At 39.2% G+C, this 17,519-nt stretch overlaps 1 protein-coding gene and 1 long non-coding RNA gene across 14 annotated transcripts in view; one reads left to right on the forward strand and one right to left on the reverse strand.

Moving 5' to 3' along the window:
• Window positions 1-2,535: 2,535 nt before the first annotated feature.
• On the reverse strand, window positions 2,536-13,649 carry LOC146689188 (rho GTPase-activating protein 39-like). 2 transcript variants are annotated; one of them, XR_014916105.1, is made up of 6 exons: window positions 13,337-13,649; window positions 12,165-12,364; window positions 11,400-11,491; window positions 11,074-11,243; window positions 4,858-6,769; window positions 2,536-3,108 (listed from the first exon to the last, which is right to left on the reverse strand). XR_014916105.1 is itself a non-coding variant. In XM_085437290.1 (5 exons), exons 1-5 carry the CDS (start codon window positions 13,433-13,435, stop codon window positions 6,575-6,577), a joined length of 756 nt encoding a protein of 251 aa, XP_085293416.1. In that variant the 5' UTR covers window positions 13,436-13,649; the 3' UTR covers window positions 2,536-6,574. The 2 variants fall into 2 exon arrangements, 1 of the variants encoding a protein (XP_085293416.1); XM_085437290.1 differs by having other exon boundaries at window positions 2,536-6,769.
• Window positions 13,628-17,519, forward strand: part of LOC146689189 (uncharacterized) — a 44,066-nt gene continuing 40,174 nt past the window's right edge. For 9 of the 12 annotated variants that reach the window (XR_014916107.1, XR_014916109.1, XR_014916116.1 and 6 more), the window contains exon 1: window positions 16,022-17,222. This is a non-coding gene — a long non-coding RNA (uncharacterized LOC146689189). Of the gene's footprint in view, window positions 17,223-17,519 lie in introns of all 12 variants that reach the window. The other 3 variants (XR_014916114.1, XR_014916108.1, XR_014916115.1) reach the window with 3 other exon arrangements.

A 17,519-nucleotide genomic window follows, 5' to 3' on the forward strand; every position in this document is an offset into this window, starting at 1 on the left:
CTTTGAGTCAACTCCTGTTTACAAGTCCTGATTAATAAAGCACACCCTCTGTCAGTTCTTAGGTTTACATATCAAGACAGAATAAAACATCAGGTAGTTCTTACCTGGTTTTCTTAAAATTAGTTAAATGCAACATCAGATGAACAACACATTCACTGTGTAATTATATATTCACCCCCCAAAAAATAAACTGCAGACGCGGTGAGTAGAAAAATTAGGTAGACTGCATAATTTTAGAGCTTTTATCAGCAATAATTTGAAGTAATCATTTTCTGTATGACTAGAGTGGAGTAAAAATTCCTCCACAATTTTTACATTTTGTCAGTTAATTTTTTCCCCGTTCATTGCGCTTTGTGGGCATTCAACTCTCATCTTCATGCCGTAGCATTTCAAAGTCTGTTGTTGACCTACTGGTGTGCTTGGGGTCATTTTCATTGTTGCATAACTGAAGTCTGACTAAGTTTTAGCTGTTGGACAGATTTAACCTCACATTTCACTCAAGAAATAGTTGGTATATAAAGGTGTTCATGGTAGACTCAGTGACTGCTCAACAAACCCAATGATCACCCCTTGGTGTTTGTTGTGTCTCCATGTGTGGCACTGTGCATTCAGATACGGTTTTTAAAAGCTAGGCAATGCTGCCATGTTATTTTGAGAGAGAGCAAATGGGCTGGTACTTAGTGTTTTTTAAATACATTCAAAGCACTTTCTACGACAAATCATGCCTAAGCACTTTCAAACATTCACACACACTGTGGTGGATGTATCCTGGTCATCTTGGGGTTCACCATCTTGCCCAGTGATGCTTCAGCAGTCAACCAGTTGCTTTAAGATAATTGCTGATTACTTTCCTCCTTTCAATTGTGTTAACACAATGCCAAGACTTTTATAGGGTTGGTCAAATGTGCTGATGAGCTGCTACCAAGTTGTTGTTTTTTTTGTAGGGACAAGGTAAAAAACTTGGGCGTGTGGTTCGACATGGTGCTCTCTTTCGAGTCTCATGTAAAAGAGATAACAAAGACCGCCTTTTATCATTTGAGGAACATCGCCAGAATCAGACAAGTTTTGTCAAGCGACACTGCAGAGGTTCTTGTCCATGCATTTGTGTCCTCACGCATTGATTATTGTAATGCTCTTCCTTCTGGGCTACCAAAGAAAAGTTTTAGAGGTCTACAGATGGTACAAAATGCAGCTGCTCGCATTTTAACAAGAACTGGGAAATTTGAGCACATTAGCCCTGTACTGAACTCTCTTCATTGGCTACCTTGTCAGGTTCGAGCAGATTTTAAGGTCCTGCTGCTCACCTACAAGGCTTTAAACAGACTGGCACCTTCATACCTCTCCGACCTTTTACATCTTTACGTTCCATCCCGTGCTCTCCGATCTCAGGACTCTGGCCTTCTAAAGGTTCCTAGAGCCAGAAAAAAAGACTATTGGAGAGCGTGCTTTTTCTTTTGGTGCCCCGTTTCTGTGGAACACCCTCCCTCAAGATATTAGGCAGGCATGCTCTGTTTCCGGTTTTTAAAACTAAGCTGAAGACACATTTGTTCACCCTATCTTACAAGTCTTAATTCTATGGCTTTCAGTTTTAAATTTTTACTGTTTTTAACTTGTATTGTGTCTTTTACCTGTATTGCTATGTATTGTTTTTATTTATTTTTTATCTTTTTAGTTTCAAATAGTTGTACAGCACTTTGTTTGAAAGCGCTTTATAAATAAAGTTATTATTATTATTATTACCTTACAGAAAATAAGCCAAAATGGAAAACAGCGCGTACAGAAATTATGATGCATTTCATATATTGTAATGATCTAACGAATTAGACACCCTCGGATGCCCTTTACTAATTAAGAAATGCTAAGGACCAGAATCTTTTATTATGCCCTGACATGTAAAACCTTATAATTTAAGGAGGGTATACTGTCTTTTTATTGTGACTGTATATTTTCCATAATTCAGAGGTAGTTTCCCCAATCATGCTCATGCCTCAAGCTTCCTTATTTGGAAGAAGGGGAAATGAATTTTTATTTAAAAAAACAAAACAAAACAAAACATGTTTAGCTTGAATTAATAGTTGACTGACAGTACATTTAAGTAAGCTTTACTTAGAAATTGTGCAGCTAGCCCTGCAAATGGTGACCTGTCCATGGTGTGCCTCTCACCCTGTGAGAGCCAGGATAGGCACCAGCCGCTGTCTTAAAAGTTAATATCCTTCTCTAGACAAATGACTTCTCTGGGCTTTAAAACACTTTCTGTTTTTTAACAGGTGGTAGGTAGAAACCTGTGGATGTTAGAGGAAATGAGTTAAAATTGCCACTTTGATTAATGTAACAAAAGGTACACTTTAATTAGACTTAAATAAAACTGAAAAAATCTCACCCACCCTGGTCCTTTCACAACAATCTCTATTACATATGGTGCCTTTTTATCTGTTTTTCTGTACATACTTCTTTTTACATAGTATGTACAGTGACAGTGTACATTTGATCTATGTGGAGTGTGTATTTCTGAGTCAGTGAGCTGTATAGACACACTATGACTTTCAGCTGTATTATGGAAAGAAACACATCCAAATTGAGATTCACAGTCAAACATCACCATGTGTGAAAAGATACGCAGACACACTTGTGCAATAACACAAGCGCTCATCTTCGGGAGGCATTAAGCAAATATCCTTAAATAAATACAAAATAAATTAAATCATATAAAAGAATGTGTTAAAAAATAAAAAAAGAAATTCTGTTACATATTAAAACAAATCGCAAACACAAGTAACAACAGTACTTGCTCATAGACAAAGAGCACAAAGAGTACAGATGGCTACAATCTGTAAACAATTATGGACAGAAGGACAAACATGCATGGAGACAGACACATCCACATGTCATCAGTGTGTAGAAAGGACTAGTGGACCTAAGGTGGTGGTGGATGAGGACTTTTTCTCTGGGATGGGAGTATTATGGAAGAGCTGTCACTTCTCACTTCCCTGTCAAGAGGTATGGGCTGCAGTGCTGTGTTTGACAGCATTATTGGCAGTGCTGCTATCAGCTGCTTTCCTGGATGTGTTGCTCATAGATGGCTCAGGACTAACTGAACAGCACCAAATTCTATGGTAGAGTGAAAGGACATGAGCGTTTCATCAAAATTTCCAGAGTGCAAGGTCATTTACATTTTTTCCACACCAGAAACCACTGAAGGTTACTATTTTGCTCGCACTATAACTGTGTACAAGTTTTACTGTAATTGTATGGTGATAACATAGCCATCGTTGATACAGGAAGAATTAAAATATTCTCCCAGTTACACAAATACCTGCTTAAGGCGAGACACTACCGTTAGTGTTTTTGTGTTATTTTGGTTTCATAGTATGTCTTCTTTCAGAATAGTGGAAAGAATACAAAAAGATATACACATTTAGATTTATTTTTCTGCACTGGACATTTATGCAAATGTTTCACAATGCAGAATTTCTCAAATGTGAGTTCTCTCAGTCAGATACCGGGCAACTCAGTGTTCAATATTCTTTGAGACATGCACAGGAGGAGCCAGAGATGTATCCACCAATCTTTCAGATAGACACAACTCTACCACCTGACACACAGCTGCCACAACTACAAGCTGTCCCAGGTGGGCTCTCATCCATGTACTGACCAGACCAGAAGTCGAGCTTATGTGTGCTCAGGGTGGAATCGCCTCATGCTATCAGTAGTGACACTGAACCTAGTGAGTGTCTGTAATATACAGTGATCCATACACTGCTTAAAAAAATTAAAGGTACACTTTGAAACCACATCAAGTCAACTCAGTGGGGAAAAAAGTCATGTTGGGTATTTATTTTAATATGGACTTGGTAATGGTAGGAATTGAAGAATGCCACATCATTTGAGGGAAATAAAAATTGTCAACATATAGAAGGCCGAATTCAAAGATGCCCCGAAATCAGAGTTTAAAAAATGATGCAGCAGGTTAGTCCATTTCGCAGAAATTTCATTGCCGCAACTCAAAATGCTGCAGTATTTTAATAGTTTGTATGGCCCCATGGCCCCCTTAACACCATTGAGGCATGCTCCTAAAGAGAAGACCGATAGTGTCCTGGAGGATCTCCGTCCAGATCTGGACCAGAGCATCAATGGGCTCCTGTTTTGTGTGGACTGAAACATAATGTCCCAGAGGCGTTCTATCCTTCACCCACCAACAACTGGGGAGGAAACCAGTACCCACTCCACCAGCGTAGGGTCTGACAATCGTTCCAAGGCTTTCCTCCCGATACCTAATGGCAGTCAGGGTTCTGTTGCCTAGCCTGTAGAGGTCCCTGTGTCCGTCCAAGGATATGCATTTGCAGACAGTCACCACTCACCACCAAACTGGTCATGATGAACAATATTACAGGTTCTCCATGGCTTCTCCAGACCCTTTCATATCTGTAACATGTGCTAGTGGTGGACTTGCAAATTCTGGTATTCAATGGCAAATGCCAATCGGACTCCCTGGTGCCAGGCAGTGACCATAGGGCCCACTAGAGGACGTCAGCCATCCTCATGAAATCTATTTCTGACTGTTTGGTCAGAGACATTCCCACCAGTGGCCTGCTAGAGGTCATTTTGTAGGGCTTTGAGTTGTCCTACTGGTGGATCTCCTGGAGTAAGTACTTGTCTCCTGGAACCTCCAGACATGGCAAATTTTCTGGCAATGGCACGTATTGATGTGCCATGTTGGTGGAGTTGGACTACCTGTGCAGCCTCTAAAAGATGCAGGCATTGCCATTGTCACCAATAGTGACAATGACCTTAACCAAATGCAAAACTAGTGGATATAAACAGTCAGAAAAGACAAGGAGGGGAAAAAATGTCATTCACCTGCAAAGCCATTCCTGTTTTGGGTTTTTTCTCACAGACGCTCCTCTAGTGCACCTAGATTTAATGAAATGTTAATTGAAGTAACATCAAAACAATTGATACAACCTTCTCTGCTACTTAATCTGACCAGCTCACTGTCACAGAAGTTGGTTGACTTGATGCTATACTCTGATTCAAAAGCATCCCTTTAATTTTTTAGAGGACTGTATATGAGGAGATTGAGCTTTTAGTGTGCAAGATTTCTTTTAACCATTTTCACTTTGTTCAAATGTGGAAACTCCACTTTAATAACCCTTTTTAAACAGATTCAGGGTTTTCTATGCGTCATTCAGAGTCTAGTTTGTGATAAAGTATTGCAGAAGATGAAATAGTTGTCTCCTGAAAAAGTATTCTCCTGTACTGTCACTCATCTTACCTGGTCTGACCTTTAGTTCTTTAATTCCAGACTTTTCAAGATCTGCATGTTGGAAGTAACTTGTTATGTTAACATTTCTCAACAGTGAGCCACATAAACAGCCAACTTTTTTTCATAATGCGGCATACAAAATGTTTTGTTCAATTCAGACCTCATGTGTAGCACGTACTAACAATTATAGTGATCAGAGCAGTCACATCCAAAAAAACAAGGAGTCTGTGAGCTAGTGTTCATGCTCTCTTCACAAATTGTCTAATTAGTCAGAAAGGTTGTCACATTATCTTTTTCTTTAAAACGACAGGTGTTTAAATCATGTTTAATTATTACTTGTTATTAAACCCTGTCTTTCTTCCACAGCGTCTTTTGTTATCGCTCACTCAGCTCTGTTTTTTCCCTTTACTCCCAACCAGCTACAGATGGCTGTTCCTTCTACCAGAGGGTTCTTCCTCCTCAAAGAGATTTTTCTTCCCACTGTCATTAAGTGCTTGCTCTTAGGGGGTAGCCTGATTGTTGGGAATTTCTGTCTATCATTGTAGGGTCTTTACCTGACAGTATACAGTGCCTTGAGGCGACTATTGTTGTGATTTGGTGCTACATAAATAAAATGAAATTGATCTGTGTTTGATTGTTGCAGTCACACACAATGCAGCACGCAGTGTGTTTGAACAGCAGCTTTGTTCTCACTGGCAGCAAACAAAAATTCAAAATGTTTTCAGCTGCCATAACTTGACCCGATCCCTGTGCCGATGATTTTTACTGCTCTATAACTGCTTGGACAGTACTGAAGATTGCAGAAAGTGGAATCCTCTGGGACACTGGTGTACACTGAAGTAGGAAAACACAAAGGAACATTATGTAATAAGCAACAAGGAGTCAACCTTTGAGGTCAGAACTCCAAGAACTAAAATGAACCTTTGAATCTAATGAATTGAGATCTTTCCTAAATCCCTCCTATTCCTCTACCCTAAGTGTATACTGTAGAAATGTATGTGAAGGCACACACTGTATTGTCATGTGAAAACCTTGTAACGCTAATATAAAACACAAGTGTTAACTACGCCTGGAGAAACAGAAAAATAGCAGTTTCATCTGAAAATGCTGAATGGACATATTCAAATCAAGGCAGTTTTCTGATGCTTTTAGGAAAGTAAACACATTGGAGATTAAGCATCCAGCAGCAATAAAATGTGTATTTCGATGTTCTTGTGCTGGACAGTACTGAAATGTGATGGAGCAAGTTAAAGGGAGTGCGGAGGAAGCAGGAGTGAGTGAGTATGGAGGATGACTGTGTGCAGCTGGGGGTTATAGGATTCCATCCATGAAACTGGTGTCTAGCCGCTGGATGAGCACCCGGATAAAGGACATCTCCTTGCGAGTATTTTCAAAGATGACCCTAGGATCATCAGACTGGCAGCGCAGACAGTTGGGAGCCATAACCATGGCCAGGTTGTTCACATCCATTTTGGTGATGGCCACATTAGCAGGCTGGGCAAATACCTAGACAAACACAAGGAAAGATCTCTATCTAATAAATGCAATAACATTTCAAGGTCTTAAGCATACTGTGATGATCTGGCAGGCATAATATTACAGTGCTGGAAAAAGATTATGTTTTGTGTTTCTCTAAAGCTCATATCTGATCATGGTCATTTAATTTGGCAACACTATGTAAATGTGACTCCCATTGTGCTGCAGCTTTTTTGTTTTAACAACAGTTCTCAGCTTTTCAGAACTGTTGAGACCAACTGCTGTAATTTTAAAAGCCAAATGTTTTCAGATTCTTTAAATAAAATGTCATAGTATTCATAGTTTTCCATAGTCTCCTTTGTTGTAGTTTCTGCCAAAATTCACAACACATTTTCAGTGGTAATAGATCAGTTTAGTGTGGATTGGTATTAAGATAACCAAATATCAGATATGTTACTCAAAACTGTTATACATCATTATATATCATTCAGAAAAACTTGAAATGTGCACTCTTTATAAATGGTTGTTCTTGACTCAGTGATTTCCACAATCACAGAACAGTTGTTAGAGAACAGTTTTCCACTCAGTCCATCTCAAATAAGCTTGGGCCCAGGCAGAACACACCGTTTCTGGATTATACCTGTTGCAACACAAATACTCAAAAGTAGATGATGAAATAGCAAAGTTCTTTGCAGGTTTACACTAAGAATCATTAACATTATCAGTCTTTTATCTGCTCTACATACATTCTTCTTTATAACTCACCCGCTCTCAGATGCTGTTTTAATATCCAGTCACGTTCAGTTCAATTCAACTTTATTTATTTGGCAGCAAATCACAACAACAGTTGCCTCACGGTGCTTTATTTATTCATAACCAGGACTAGGGAGGGGCATGTACGGTGGGGATGGTAGGTGGTAGGATGACAGATGTTGTGAAGGAGGGCGTGTCCCATTTTGACCTTGGGACTTCCAGGTCACAGATGTTAGAAGTGAAGAAGTTTCTCGGATGAGAGAGGTGAAACGTCTTCAAGAAACTTAAAGAAGTTCAGACGCTTTTCTTTCCAAGCTCCTTAGACAACCCAGAACATAAGTCCAGAACTACCTCAGCAAAAAAGAACAAGATGGTAAGCTTGAAAACATGGAGCAGCCAGCACAGCCTCCAGACTTAAACCCCATCAAGATGATTTGGGATGAACTGGACAGAAGAGTGAAAGCAAAGCACGCTACAACTGCCAACATTTATGGGAACTTCTACAACAGATAGGGAAGAAGCTTCCGAAGAATATTTGATTTCTATTGTAGACAGAACGCCACGGGTGTTTTTAGCTGTTACATCTGCCAAAGGTGGCAACTTTGATGAGTCAGAAGTTTAAAAAACATTTTGGTTTATAAATTGATTTCTTTTTTAACTCCAACTGCTTATTTGTACGATGCTTTCATTTCAGAGTGCAATGAGACATTAAACTCCATAATTTTTTAATTAAAACCTAGAAACCTGGAAACCTTTTACCAGTAGTGTATATGATCATATTTAAGACTGAAACAATAATTAATGGTAGGACTTCTTTGAGCAGTCTTGTGGGAATGAGGTCTAAAAGACTCATTGATGGTTAGGAGGAAGTAATGACTGAAGTTAATTCAGAAAGATCAAGAGGAGAAAGAGTCTAAATACATATCAATGGTACCGAAAGTAGCTGGACATAATGTTACATCAGTAAGATGGTTATGAATATTTTTTTTATTTAATGTTTAAAATTTTATATCTCTGACTCTCTCGCACCTGGAATCATCCGTCCCTCTTCTTCACCATTTGGTGTTTCTTTTTGGTTGAAAAGAAATACAAAACTCTCCATCCCTGTATTTATTTCACTGGTCTGAGAAAAATCACAATTTAAAAACAAATACCAGTTTCATTTGTCGTCTTCTGAACCAGATGGTTGGCTTGATGGTTTTGGAGAACAATCTTCTCCAAAAGTATCTGGTAATGACGTTCAGTCTCACCAGCGTCCCTTCTGTGTTTAGGGGCTCTTGTTAACAGCATTCTGTGAGATTTCCTTAACTACTTCACCTTCACCTATCTCAGTGACATCTTGATCTTCTCAGAGTCAGTCCAGGAACATGAAAGCCTTGTCTGACAAGTGCTTCAACAACTTCTTGGGAACAAGTTCTACGTTAAAGGTGAGAAGTGCGAGTTCCACGCAGAACTTTTGTCATTGCTTGGTTTCATTGTGAAGAAAGGACAAATAAAGGCTGATCCAACAACAGAGGCAGTAGTTCTCCCATCTTTACTTCTAAGAAACACTCTCTCTCTAAGGTCATAATACTGATGATTAACTTGATTACTTGCAAATGTTCATCCTTTCTAGTATAACATACTTTTTAAACCTTTTGTTACCCCTGTGCCAACCTTCTTGAGGTGTGTTGCTGCCATTACATTCACAATTAGCTAATATCTTTATTAAAAGTGAAAAACGTGTCTAAGTTTGAACATTTGATATATTTTATATGTTCTATTGTGAATAAAATATGGGTTTATAAAATTTGCAAATCATTGCATTCTGTTTTTATTTATTTCACACAGCATCCAAACCTTTGTGGATGTGGGGTTGAAGTATAAGTTGTGCTAACATGTCTCTATTCAGGTCATAGTAGTCTAAGGAGTCTAAGGAGCTTGGAAAGAAAGCAACTTCTTTAAATTACTTGAAGACGTTTCACCTCTCACGCTTCAGTTATAAAGTCCCAGGTATTTAAATCCTAGTTAGGGTTCAAATATACGGACTACAGAAACCACCCATGCTTTAACTTGAGATGCAATCCGGACTGCTTCCCAAGAGATTGCACCTTGAGTCTACAGTCAAGGGACAAGAGCTGAGGCAGATCTTATAGAGAGCAAAGTAAGTAAGTATGAAGAGCACTCCAAAGTGAGATCAACCTGACCCTGCAGGAACTCACAAAACTTCTACCTTCTCCCATTTCATAAGAGGTTTGTGCACAAGGCACAGTTGGCACAACACACGAAAGAGAAAGAAAGACAACTCCAGAAATTCCAACACTCCAAACCAAAACTTACTACTTTCAATTAATGCCCAGACTAAAACGGAAAGACTTCACAACCAAAGACAGCCAGGTACGTCAAGCACAACTTATCAAGCTCAGCTTTACAAATCTGATAATTTTACCATCCAAAAACCTTTCTGTGCGCACAAATGTCTGTGCAGATAACCATTTGTAAATCTTAGTTTACGCTTGTGGATCATATCGTACACATTTGCAACCCTTTTGAGGCAAGTTGTGTATAAATGACCAGTATTTATTCAGGTTTGGGCATACATATTTTTAAAATGGTTTCATATGTGGTCAAATTGCTTTGTATTTGAGTCTGAATTGAAGCACATGCTTGTGAGTCTTCAAAAGTTAAACACAAATCACTGCACGCGTTCATAAATCTTCATTTATGTTTGTGGACCATACTGTACATATTTGTAACCCTTTTAAAACACCTTTCTCTTCTATCTGCCAGAACGAAACGTGTACGGGACGGACAGGACTATAAATCCCACTTCAGCTGTACATCTGGAAAATGGTAAACGGTAAACGGACTGGTTGTTACACAACTTGCCTCATTCACCCATTCATACAAGCACTTTTTGCTATGCTTGTTCTATCTAAGTGTTTTCTATCTACTATTTACACACATTCATACTCTGATGTATGCATCAGAGAAGAACTTGGGGTTAGTATCTTACCCAAGCATATTTGGCACTTTGACTGGAGCAGCCTGGGATCGAACCACCAACTTTACAATTAGCAGATGACCTGCTCTAAGTAAAAAGGTCAGTCTTGGGATGATGCAAAGGTTCAAATTTTGGATGGAGAAGACTGATGTTTTGACATAGAAGAAAAATAGGCCATATATGTCCACTGTGAATGACCACCTTTGAACAGAGTGGGTGGTTTATGCCATCAGCTGTCAGCCCCCTACAATTCAGTCTCGAGATCCCTTCCCAGGTGCCTAAACTCATGTTGCATGAGGTGATCTCAACAGGTCACATGACAGGGTGAGGCAAAGTCTCACACTGGTTTCACCTGAAACCAGTGTAATGACCCATACCTTTTTTCACACACTGGCAGATGTGCATGATTAATAGTAAGTCAGGTTAAGGGACAGTCCCCACTAGGTTTAAATCCCTGGGATTTTCCACCATTTGGTTTTAGAAATTAAGAAGCCTCTTCGATGAGAGGTGGAATGTGTTCAAGAAATGTTAAAAAGTCCACTCGCTTTCTTTCCAGCTCCTTAGACAAGCTGTGCTAACCTGTGCATATTTGTGTTACCTGTAGGAATCGAATGAGATAGCAGAGCACCAGTTTGTTGATATGTGGCAGGCCCAGCACCACACCGACAGCTGCTTCTGGGTTGTCATAGTGAGTGATACACTCCTCATAAAACTCGTGAGGGATAAGCGGTTCTTCGAGCTCCCTGTACCAAAGTTTCAGCAGAGAGGCTGCAGATACAGAAGAGGACACCAAGTGAGACTTCTAAGAAAGCACTTATTCAGGAATGAAAGTCATTTGAACATCTCATACTACTGCAGGCGGATCATATCTGGGCTGCAGAGACACAGTGTTCAGTAGCACTATTCAACAGTGTGTATGTGTACCAGGAATGTGTGGGTCTTCCAGTCCTGTAGGGATTTTCCATTGATCCACTTGCAGCTTGAGGGCATTGACTTCATCTATGTCCCCTGGTACTCTGGAGATCAAATATCACAGGATATTTACACTTCCGGCCCTCTTCTTATGCTACATAGTTGTTTTGCATAAAGAGTGTGAGAACCAGAAACACAAGGATGTACAAGAGCTTCATCTCAGACATGCAGAAAGCAGATACAACACACACAACCTGCTGACCACATAACTGCTCACAAAGACTTGTAGCAACTCTTATAAAAACACAAATGTTTCTTCATCATTTTTGAAATGCATTAAAAATATGTTGAAAACTGACACATAATTGTGGCTAGAAGAGAAATCTGATATCCAAATGTATGTATTAAAAGATTATATGTCATTAACTTGCCCAACTTTGCACTTCTTTCCTTTGAGTTTTAAACTGACTGTTTGTCAGCCCTTAAAACTTAACCTGGTTGCAAACGTGGTTGCAACATGATGCAACATGACAAGCTCCACATTTTGACCAAGACTTATGTACTTTAAGAGCATGTGACCAAGAAATTATTTATAGTAAGATTTTGCATGGTTCCACTAACTAATGACACATTAAATAGTCATTAAATGCTTCACAGAATTTAATGTCTGTAAAGCATTAATTTTATTTTGTTTCATTTTTTTCCCCTCACATCTGTTTTCATACTGTGCAGTCTTCTATCATCTATTTGGTCCCATTAGCTCCCTTCCTCACTCACCTGAAAATGCCTTCTGTTTGGTCTCCATTGAGACACAGAACCTCTTCAGAGAGGCGAGTCTGTACCCATGGCAATTGGCGGTCTGGATATCGCTCCTTCTGGAGTGCCATGACCTCCTCAAGGGAGGACCCAAACATGGAAGGGTTGAAGATGGCGTTCCTGGCATGCTTGATTTCCTCTATGCAGGGTTTCTGCACACCCTGAAAAAGTGTGACAGAAACGCACACACAGACACACACAGATAAGTTACTGCAGGGCAGCTGAGGCAGAGCTGAGAGCATTTTGAGTACTAAAGGAACATTCAAAAGTATCAAGTATTAAGATGTCAGTGAAAAAAATCCACAAATATAGTTAAACAGTACTTGAGCGATTATGGATTTTGGCGATCTCTACACGTCAACCATGGGAACATACTTTCTTCTCGCATGAGTTTACTTTCTAACTCTCGTCTGGATTATTTCCTAGTCAGCAGCTCACTGTTGAGTGACATTTCAGACACTGAAATACACCTTATACCTGTCAAGGATCATGCTCCCTTGTCTTTAATTCTAATACATAAGTAGGTCATTCAGCCAAGTAAAAACTGGAAATTTAACACATTATTGCTTATAAATGAAGATATTATTAAATATTTTTAAAAAGAGTGGGCTTTATATTTAGACTATAATGACCTGCCTGGAACATCAGTATGTGGTCTCTGGGAGGCAGGAAAAGCTGTGATGAGAGGAAAAATAAGTTCATTCTCATCTCATCAGAAAACAAATATATATTCACCACAGATGAGCTCATCTAAACACAAAACTGATCTGTTTCTTGATAACATAGCCCTTCCAAAATTATTAGACATTAGGTTATAGCGATCAAGGGTATAAAATGTGTAATAAACCTTCTTAAGAGCTTTAGATTATTAAATAAACTGGCTGAAATGTACAGTTCTTCCAATTGCTCCTTCCATTTCTTCCTCATTAATAGTCAGGTATTGTTTCTCCTAGGCTTACAGATTTAAATACACTAAACTACATACTACATATTTATGAATATATTTATACTCATAAATATCATGTCTATATGTTCTTCTTTTGCAGGCTGCATCACTGAAATGAACATTTGTGTCAATAAAGACTAGGTTGAAAAGGGGAAGTAAAAACATGTGGACAGACGGCGCTCCGTACCTTCTTGGCTCCAGTGAGTGCAGCTTTTGTCAGTTTCCTGTAGCAGTATTTAGCATAACTGCTAATGGCCACACCTTGAGCAACAGAAAAAGACAACATATTAACAACATTAGGAGACTGTTTTAGTTGTCTTAAATTGATTCATTAGCACGACAACAACTCAAACATTCTTCCAATCTGTGGAGATTCTGTATCTCACGATGTCAATCACTGGTGTTGGATTACCATTTTGTAGATTTGATTATGGCGCTTTGGCTGTTGCCATCTGAGATTTGAAGTAGTTCTTTTAAACCTAATTATATATTTTTTTTTTTGCAAAAGTGTCACCTAAACACCCAAATATACGTAATTCAAAACTTACTTTAATTATTACCCATTTGGCTGGTAACATGGACCCAGTCTGATGGATAGTTACTGAACAGATAGTCTTTTCTTTAAAGGCTGCAGTCAAAGCAAATCATTGTAAAAACAAGACAAGTCAATAAAAAACAAGTAATAACTATAATACTAAACTACAATAGAGAGAAAATCCAGTAAATATAATTATATTATGTAAAAAAATATACAAATATTTACCTCTAATTTAAAAAGACATTACAAGGGTACTAGTTTCATTTTAATCTAAACATAATCTAAATTGACACTAAATCAGTTTAAATATTACAGCTGAAGGTGATTTTAATAAATGTACTGCTGCTTGACTTTGTTTTACTACTGCAGTATAATTTATCATGTACAAAAGCTCCAAATGTTGTTTCTCTGACTTAATGTTCTGATGACGTTTGTGTTATTTTGCAGGAAATAGTCAGGACCCAGATGAACCTGTGCTGGAATTCAGTGTGGGTGAGTAATATGAGCATTTATGAAGGCTGTCCATGACCCGTAATTAAATTTAGCGTCATTAGTCTTATTTTGTCTCTCAGTGCAGGTATGTAATGTGACAAAACCGCTAATGATCTGATATGTTTGGGATGGATGGGCTGTGAATTATATAGTGAATTGTCTTATTTTGTCGCTCTGTGCAGGCTAGGGCCTATTATATGCTGTAGCCTGAAAGTAGCTGAGTTGCAGAGGATGGAGTGATCACTGGCTTTCTACTTACAGGGTGGTGGGTCTCAGAGGACAATTGCTACCCCTGTTGAAGTGAACAACGTGTGGAGTGCAACTGGCTTTGTGGCATAGCTGGCTCTGGCCTTGGACTGTGTGTTTTTACTTTGTACCTAAATGGGACACTGGACTTTTAACTATTATTCATTGTGTTTATAAATAAAATTTTAGAATTTTATTGACTGTCATCTTTTTGCCCACGGCGGAGACGGTTGGTCAGACCTAGAATCTCTTTATGTGTGTGTGTGTGCGTAACATCAGCAGGGTTTTGCATAAAAGAGTGTGAGCAGGTCAAAAGGTCAATTCATTTATTGTAGTTTTATGGCAGCACCTTCTAGTGGCCTTGAAGCAAACAGTCTCCTAACTAAGCCATGGCATCTCCGGTCTCTCCTACTTTTGTGTGCTCTGCTGGAGGAGCAGCATTGGATCTAGTGATACTGAGTAAGCTGATTAGGACTGGCGTGGAGAAATGTGGTTTGCATGAGTTAACTGCTACTCCTCTACATCTAAACGAGCCAGTTGAGGAGGTTCAGGCATCTGACAAGGGTGCCTCTTGAGCGCCTCCTGGGTGAGATGTTCCAGGCATGTCCCACCAGGACAGACAGGACACACCCAGGACATGTTGGGGAGATCACAGCACTCAGCAGAGAATGCCTCAGTGTCCCCCAAATAATGGAGGAGCTGGCTCGGGAGAGTAAGGTCTGGGTCTTCTCTGCTTATGCTACTGCCACCAAAACTAGACACCAGATAAGCTCAGAAAAATGAACAACCTGTTTAAATAAAGGTTAATTTAAAAAAATGTTTGTCATTAGCTAGTCTGTGTACATGTACTTCTTCTCCAGTGTTGAAAATGTTAAACTCACAACCTGCACATTTTCTGGTTGCATCATCAAATAAATACCCCCAAAAGTAGTCTGAATACTTTTACACTGGTTTTATGCTGCGATATTTTCAAAGTCTTTCACTGAACACATTCAGTCACACATTGTTCATAATTTATTGGAAGTTTATTGTTTAATGTCCTGTCTAAATAACTTCAGTCACCATTTGTATTCATTAATGAATAACTGACTTCTAATATTAAAAGAAATAGAAACTGTTGTGCTGTTGTTCACGTAGAAGGGCCTGCTTCTGGATGTGCAGACTTTGTGCGTCAGTGGGAAGGTCAGGGTACAGGGTTCGAACCTCCTCATGAGATGTCGTATCTGCTGGATAAAAGCAAGCTACATCACATCAGGGATTGTCCTAGAGCTGCCCTACAGTAACAATCAACTGACTAATATATGAAATACTTGCAGTAGCACAATAATAAACACAAAGCAAAAAAGTGTTTAGTGAAGATAAAAAAAACCCCATCAAAGTTTTAGTTTCGTGGTACATCGATGGAGCTATTGGTTTGGTCGCACTGCTGATAAGAGCTGTGTGTCTCATCATAAGGAAAAGAATGAAAGGTGAGAACATTTACAGATACAACATTTGTAAGTTGTTCTATGAATGTTAGAGTTGACTGTTTTTGTCTTTCCAGGAAACAAAATGCAGAAGAGTGAAAATCCTGTGAGTTTTGAAACATCCATCCATCCATTCACTTCCGCTTATCCTTTTCAGGGTCGCGGGGGGTGCTGGAGCCTATCCCAGCTGTCATAGGGCGAGAGGCAGGGTACACCCTGGACAGGTCGCCAGTCTGTCGCAGGGCTAACACATTGAGACACAGACAACCATTCACACTCACACCTAGTGGCAATCTAGATTATCCAATTAACCTATCCCCACAAGCTGCATGTCTTTGGACGGTGGGAGGAAGCCGGAGTACCCGGAGAGAACCCACGCAAACACGGGGAGAACATGTGTTGTACGGTGGCCCTGAGAGGCCACTGCAACTTAAGACAACACCAGCAATAAGAAAAATGCTGCAAAAGCACACAAAACACAACGAAAAGAGGAAAAACGACAGCGGAAATAGGAAAAAAAAAGATTTGCAAAAGCACAAAGTGTTTCTGGGGAGACAATAACCTGACGGACCAGTTGCAGGAACCAAAATATGCTAAGAATTGCGCTGGGAGACACTTAAAAGAAGTGGAGGATTTATCGGTTTTGTGAGGAAAGAAAAGATGAGTGGTATATGTGTTAGCCTAACTATTAGCCTAAAAATTCATCATCAGTATTATATGAGTCATGATAAAACACACCTAGCATGTTTTGGGTTCCTGCAACTGGTCCGTCGGGTTATTGTCTCCCCAGAAACACTCCCCTTTGCTTTTGGAAATCTGTTTTTTCCTATTTCTGTTTTCGTTTTTCCTATTTACGTTTTTTTTCCTATGTCTGTTACCATTTTTCTTATTTCTATTTTGTTTTGTGTGTTTTGCAGTGTTTTTTTTATTGGTAAATGGACTGATTCTTATATAGCAATTTTCTACTCTCCCAGAGTAGTCAAAGCACTGTAAACAACATGCCTCATTCACCCATTCATACAAGCACGTCTAAAGGTATAGGTGAATTGAAAAATCTAAATTGCCCATAGGTGTGAATGCAGGAGTGAATGTGAGCGTGAATGGTTGTCTGTCTCTGTGTGTTGGCCCTGCGACAGACTGGCGACCTGTCCAGGGTGTACCCCGCCTCTCGCCTTATGACAGCTGGGATAGGCTCCAGCACCCCCCGCGACACTGAAAAGGATAAGTGGATGGATATTACTGAGGAGTCAGCATGTTTTTCTCTTCATTGTTTAGGTGGATCCTGAAGTTTCCTATGTCACCATCAGCAACACCTAGAAAACCAAGATAAGGTGTTTTGTTTAGTGATATCTGTATGTTTGTTTGTTTGTTATTATTTTATCTATATATCAGACAGCTTTTTTCAGGTTCGTGTTGATGATGAAATGATGCAGTGACTTCTGCTCTACTGTCAATTTTAAAATAACATAGTTCAAGCAGTTGAATTCTTAAATGACTCTTCTTTAAAAAGTGTTCAGTGTTTTATGTCTGGTCCGTGTGTCATCTTTGTCTTTACAATGTTGCAGCAATACTGTAGTAATGATATGATATGATATACCTTTATTAGTCCCACAAGGGGAAATTTAAAT

Source organism: Copadichromis virginalis, linkage group LG17 (genome assembly GCF_057382275.1).
Source record: "Copadichromis virginalis isolate Kocher_CV1m ecotype Utaka linkage group LG17, C_Virginalis_male_GT1.1, whole genome shotgun sequence".
Classification (NCBI taxonomy): Eukaryota; Metazoa; Chordata; class Actinopteri; order Cichliformes; family Cichlidae; genus Copadichromis; species Copadichromis virginalis.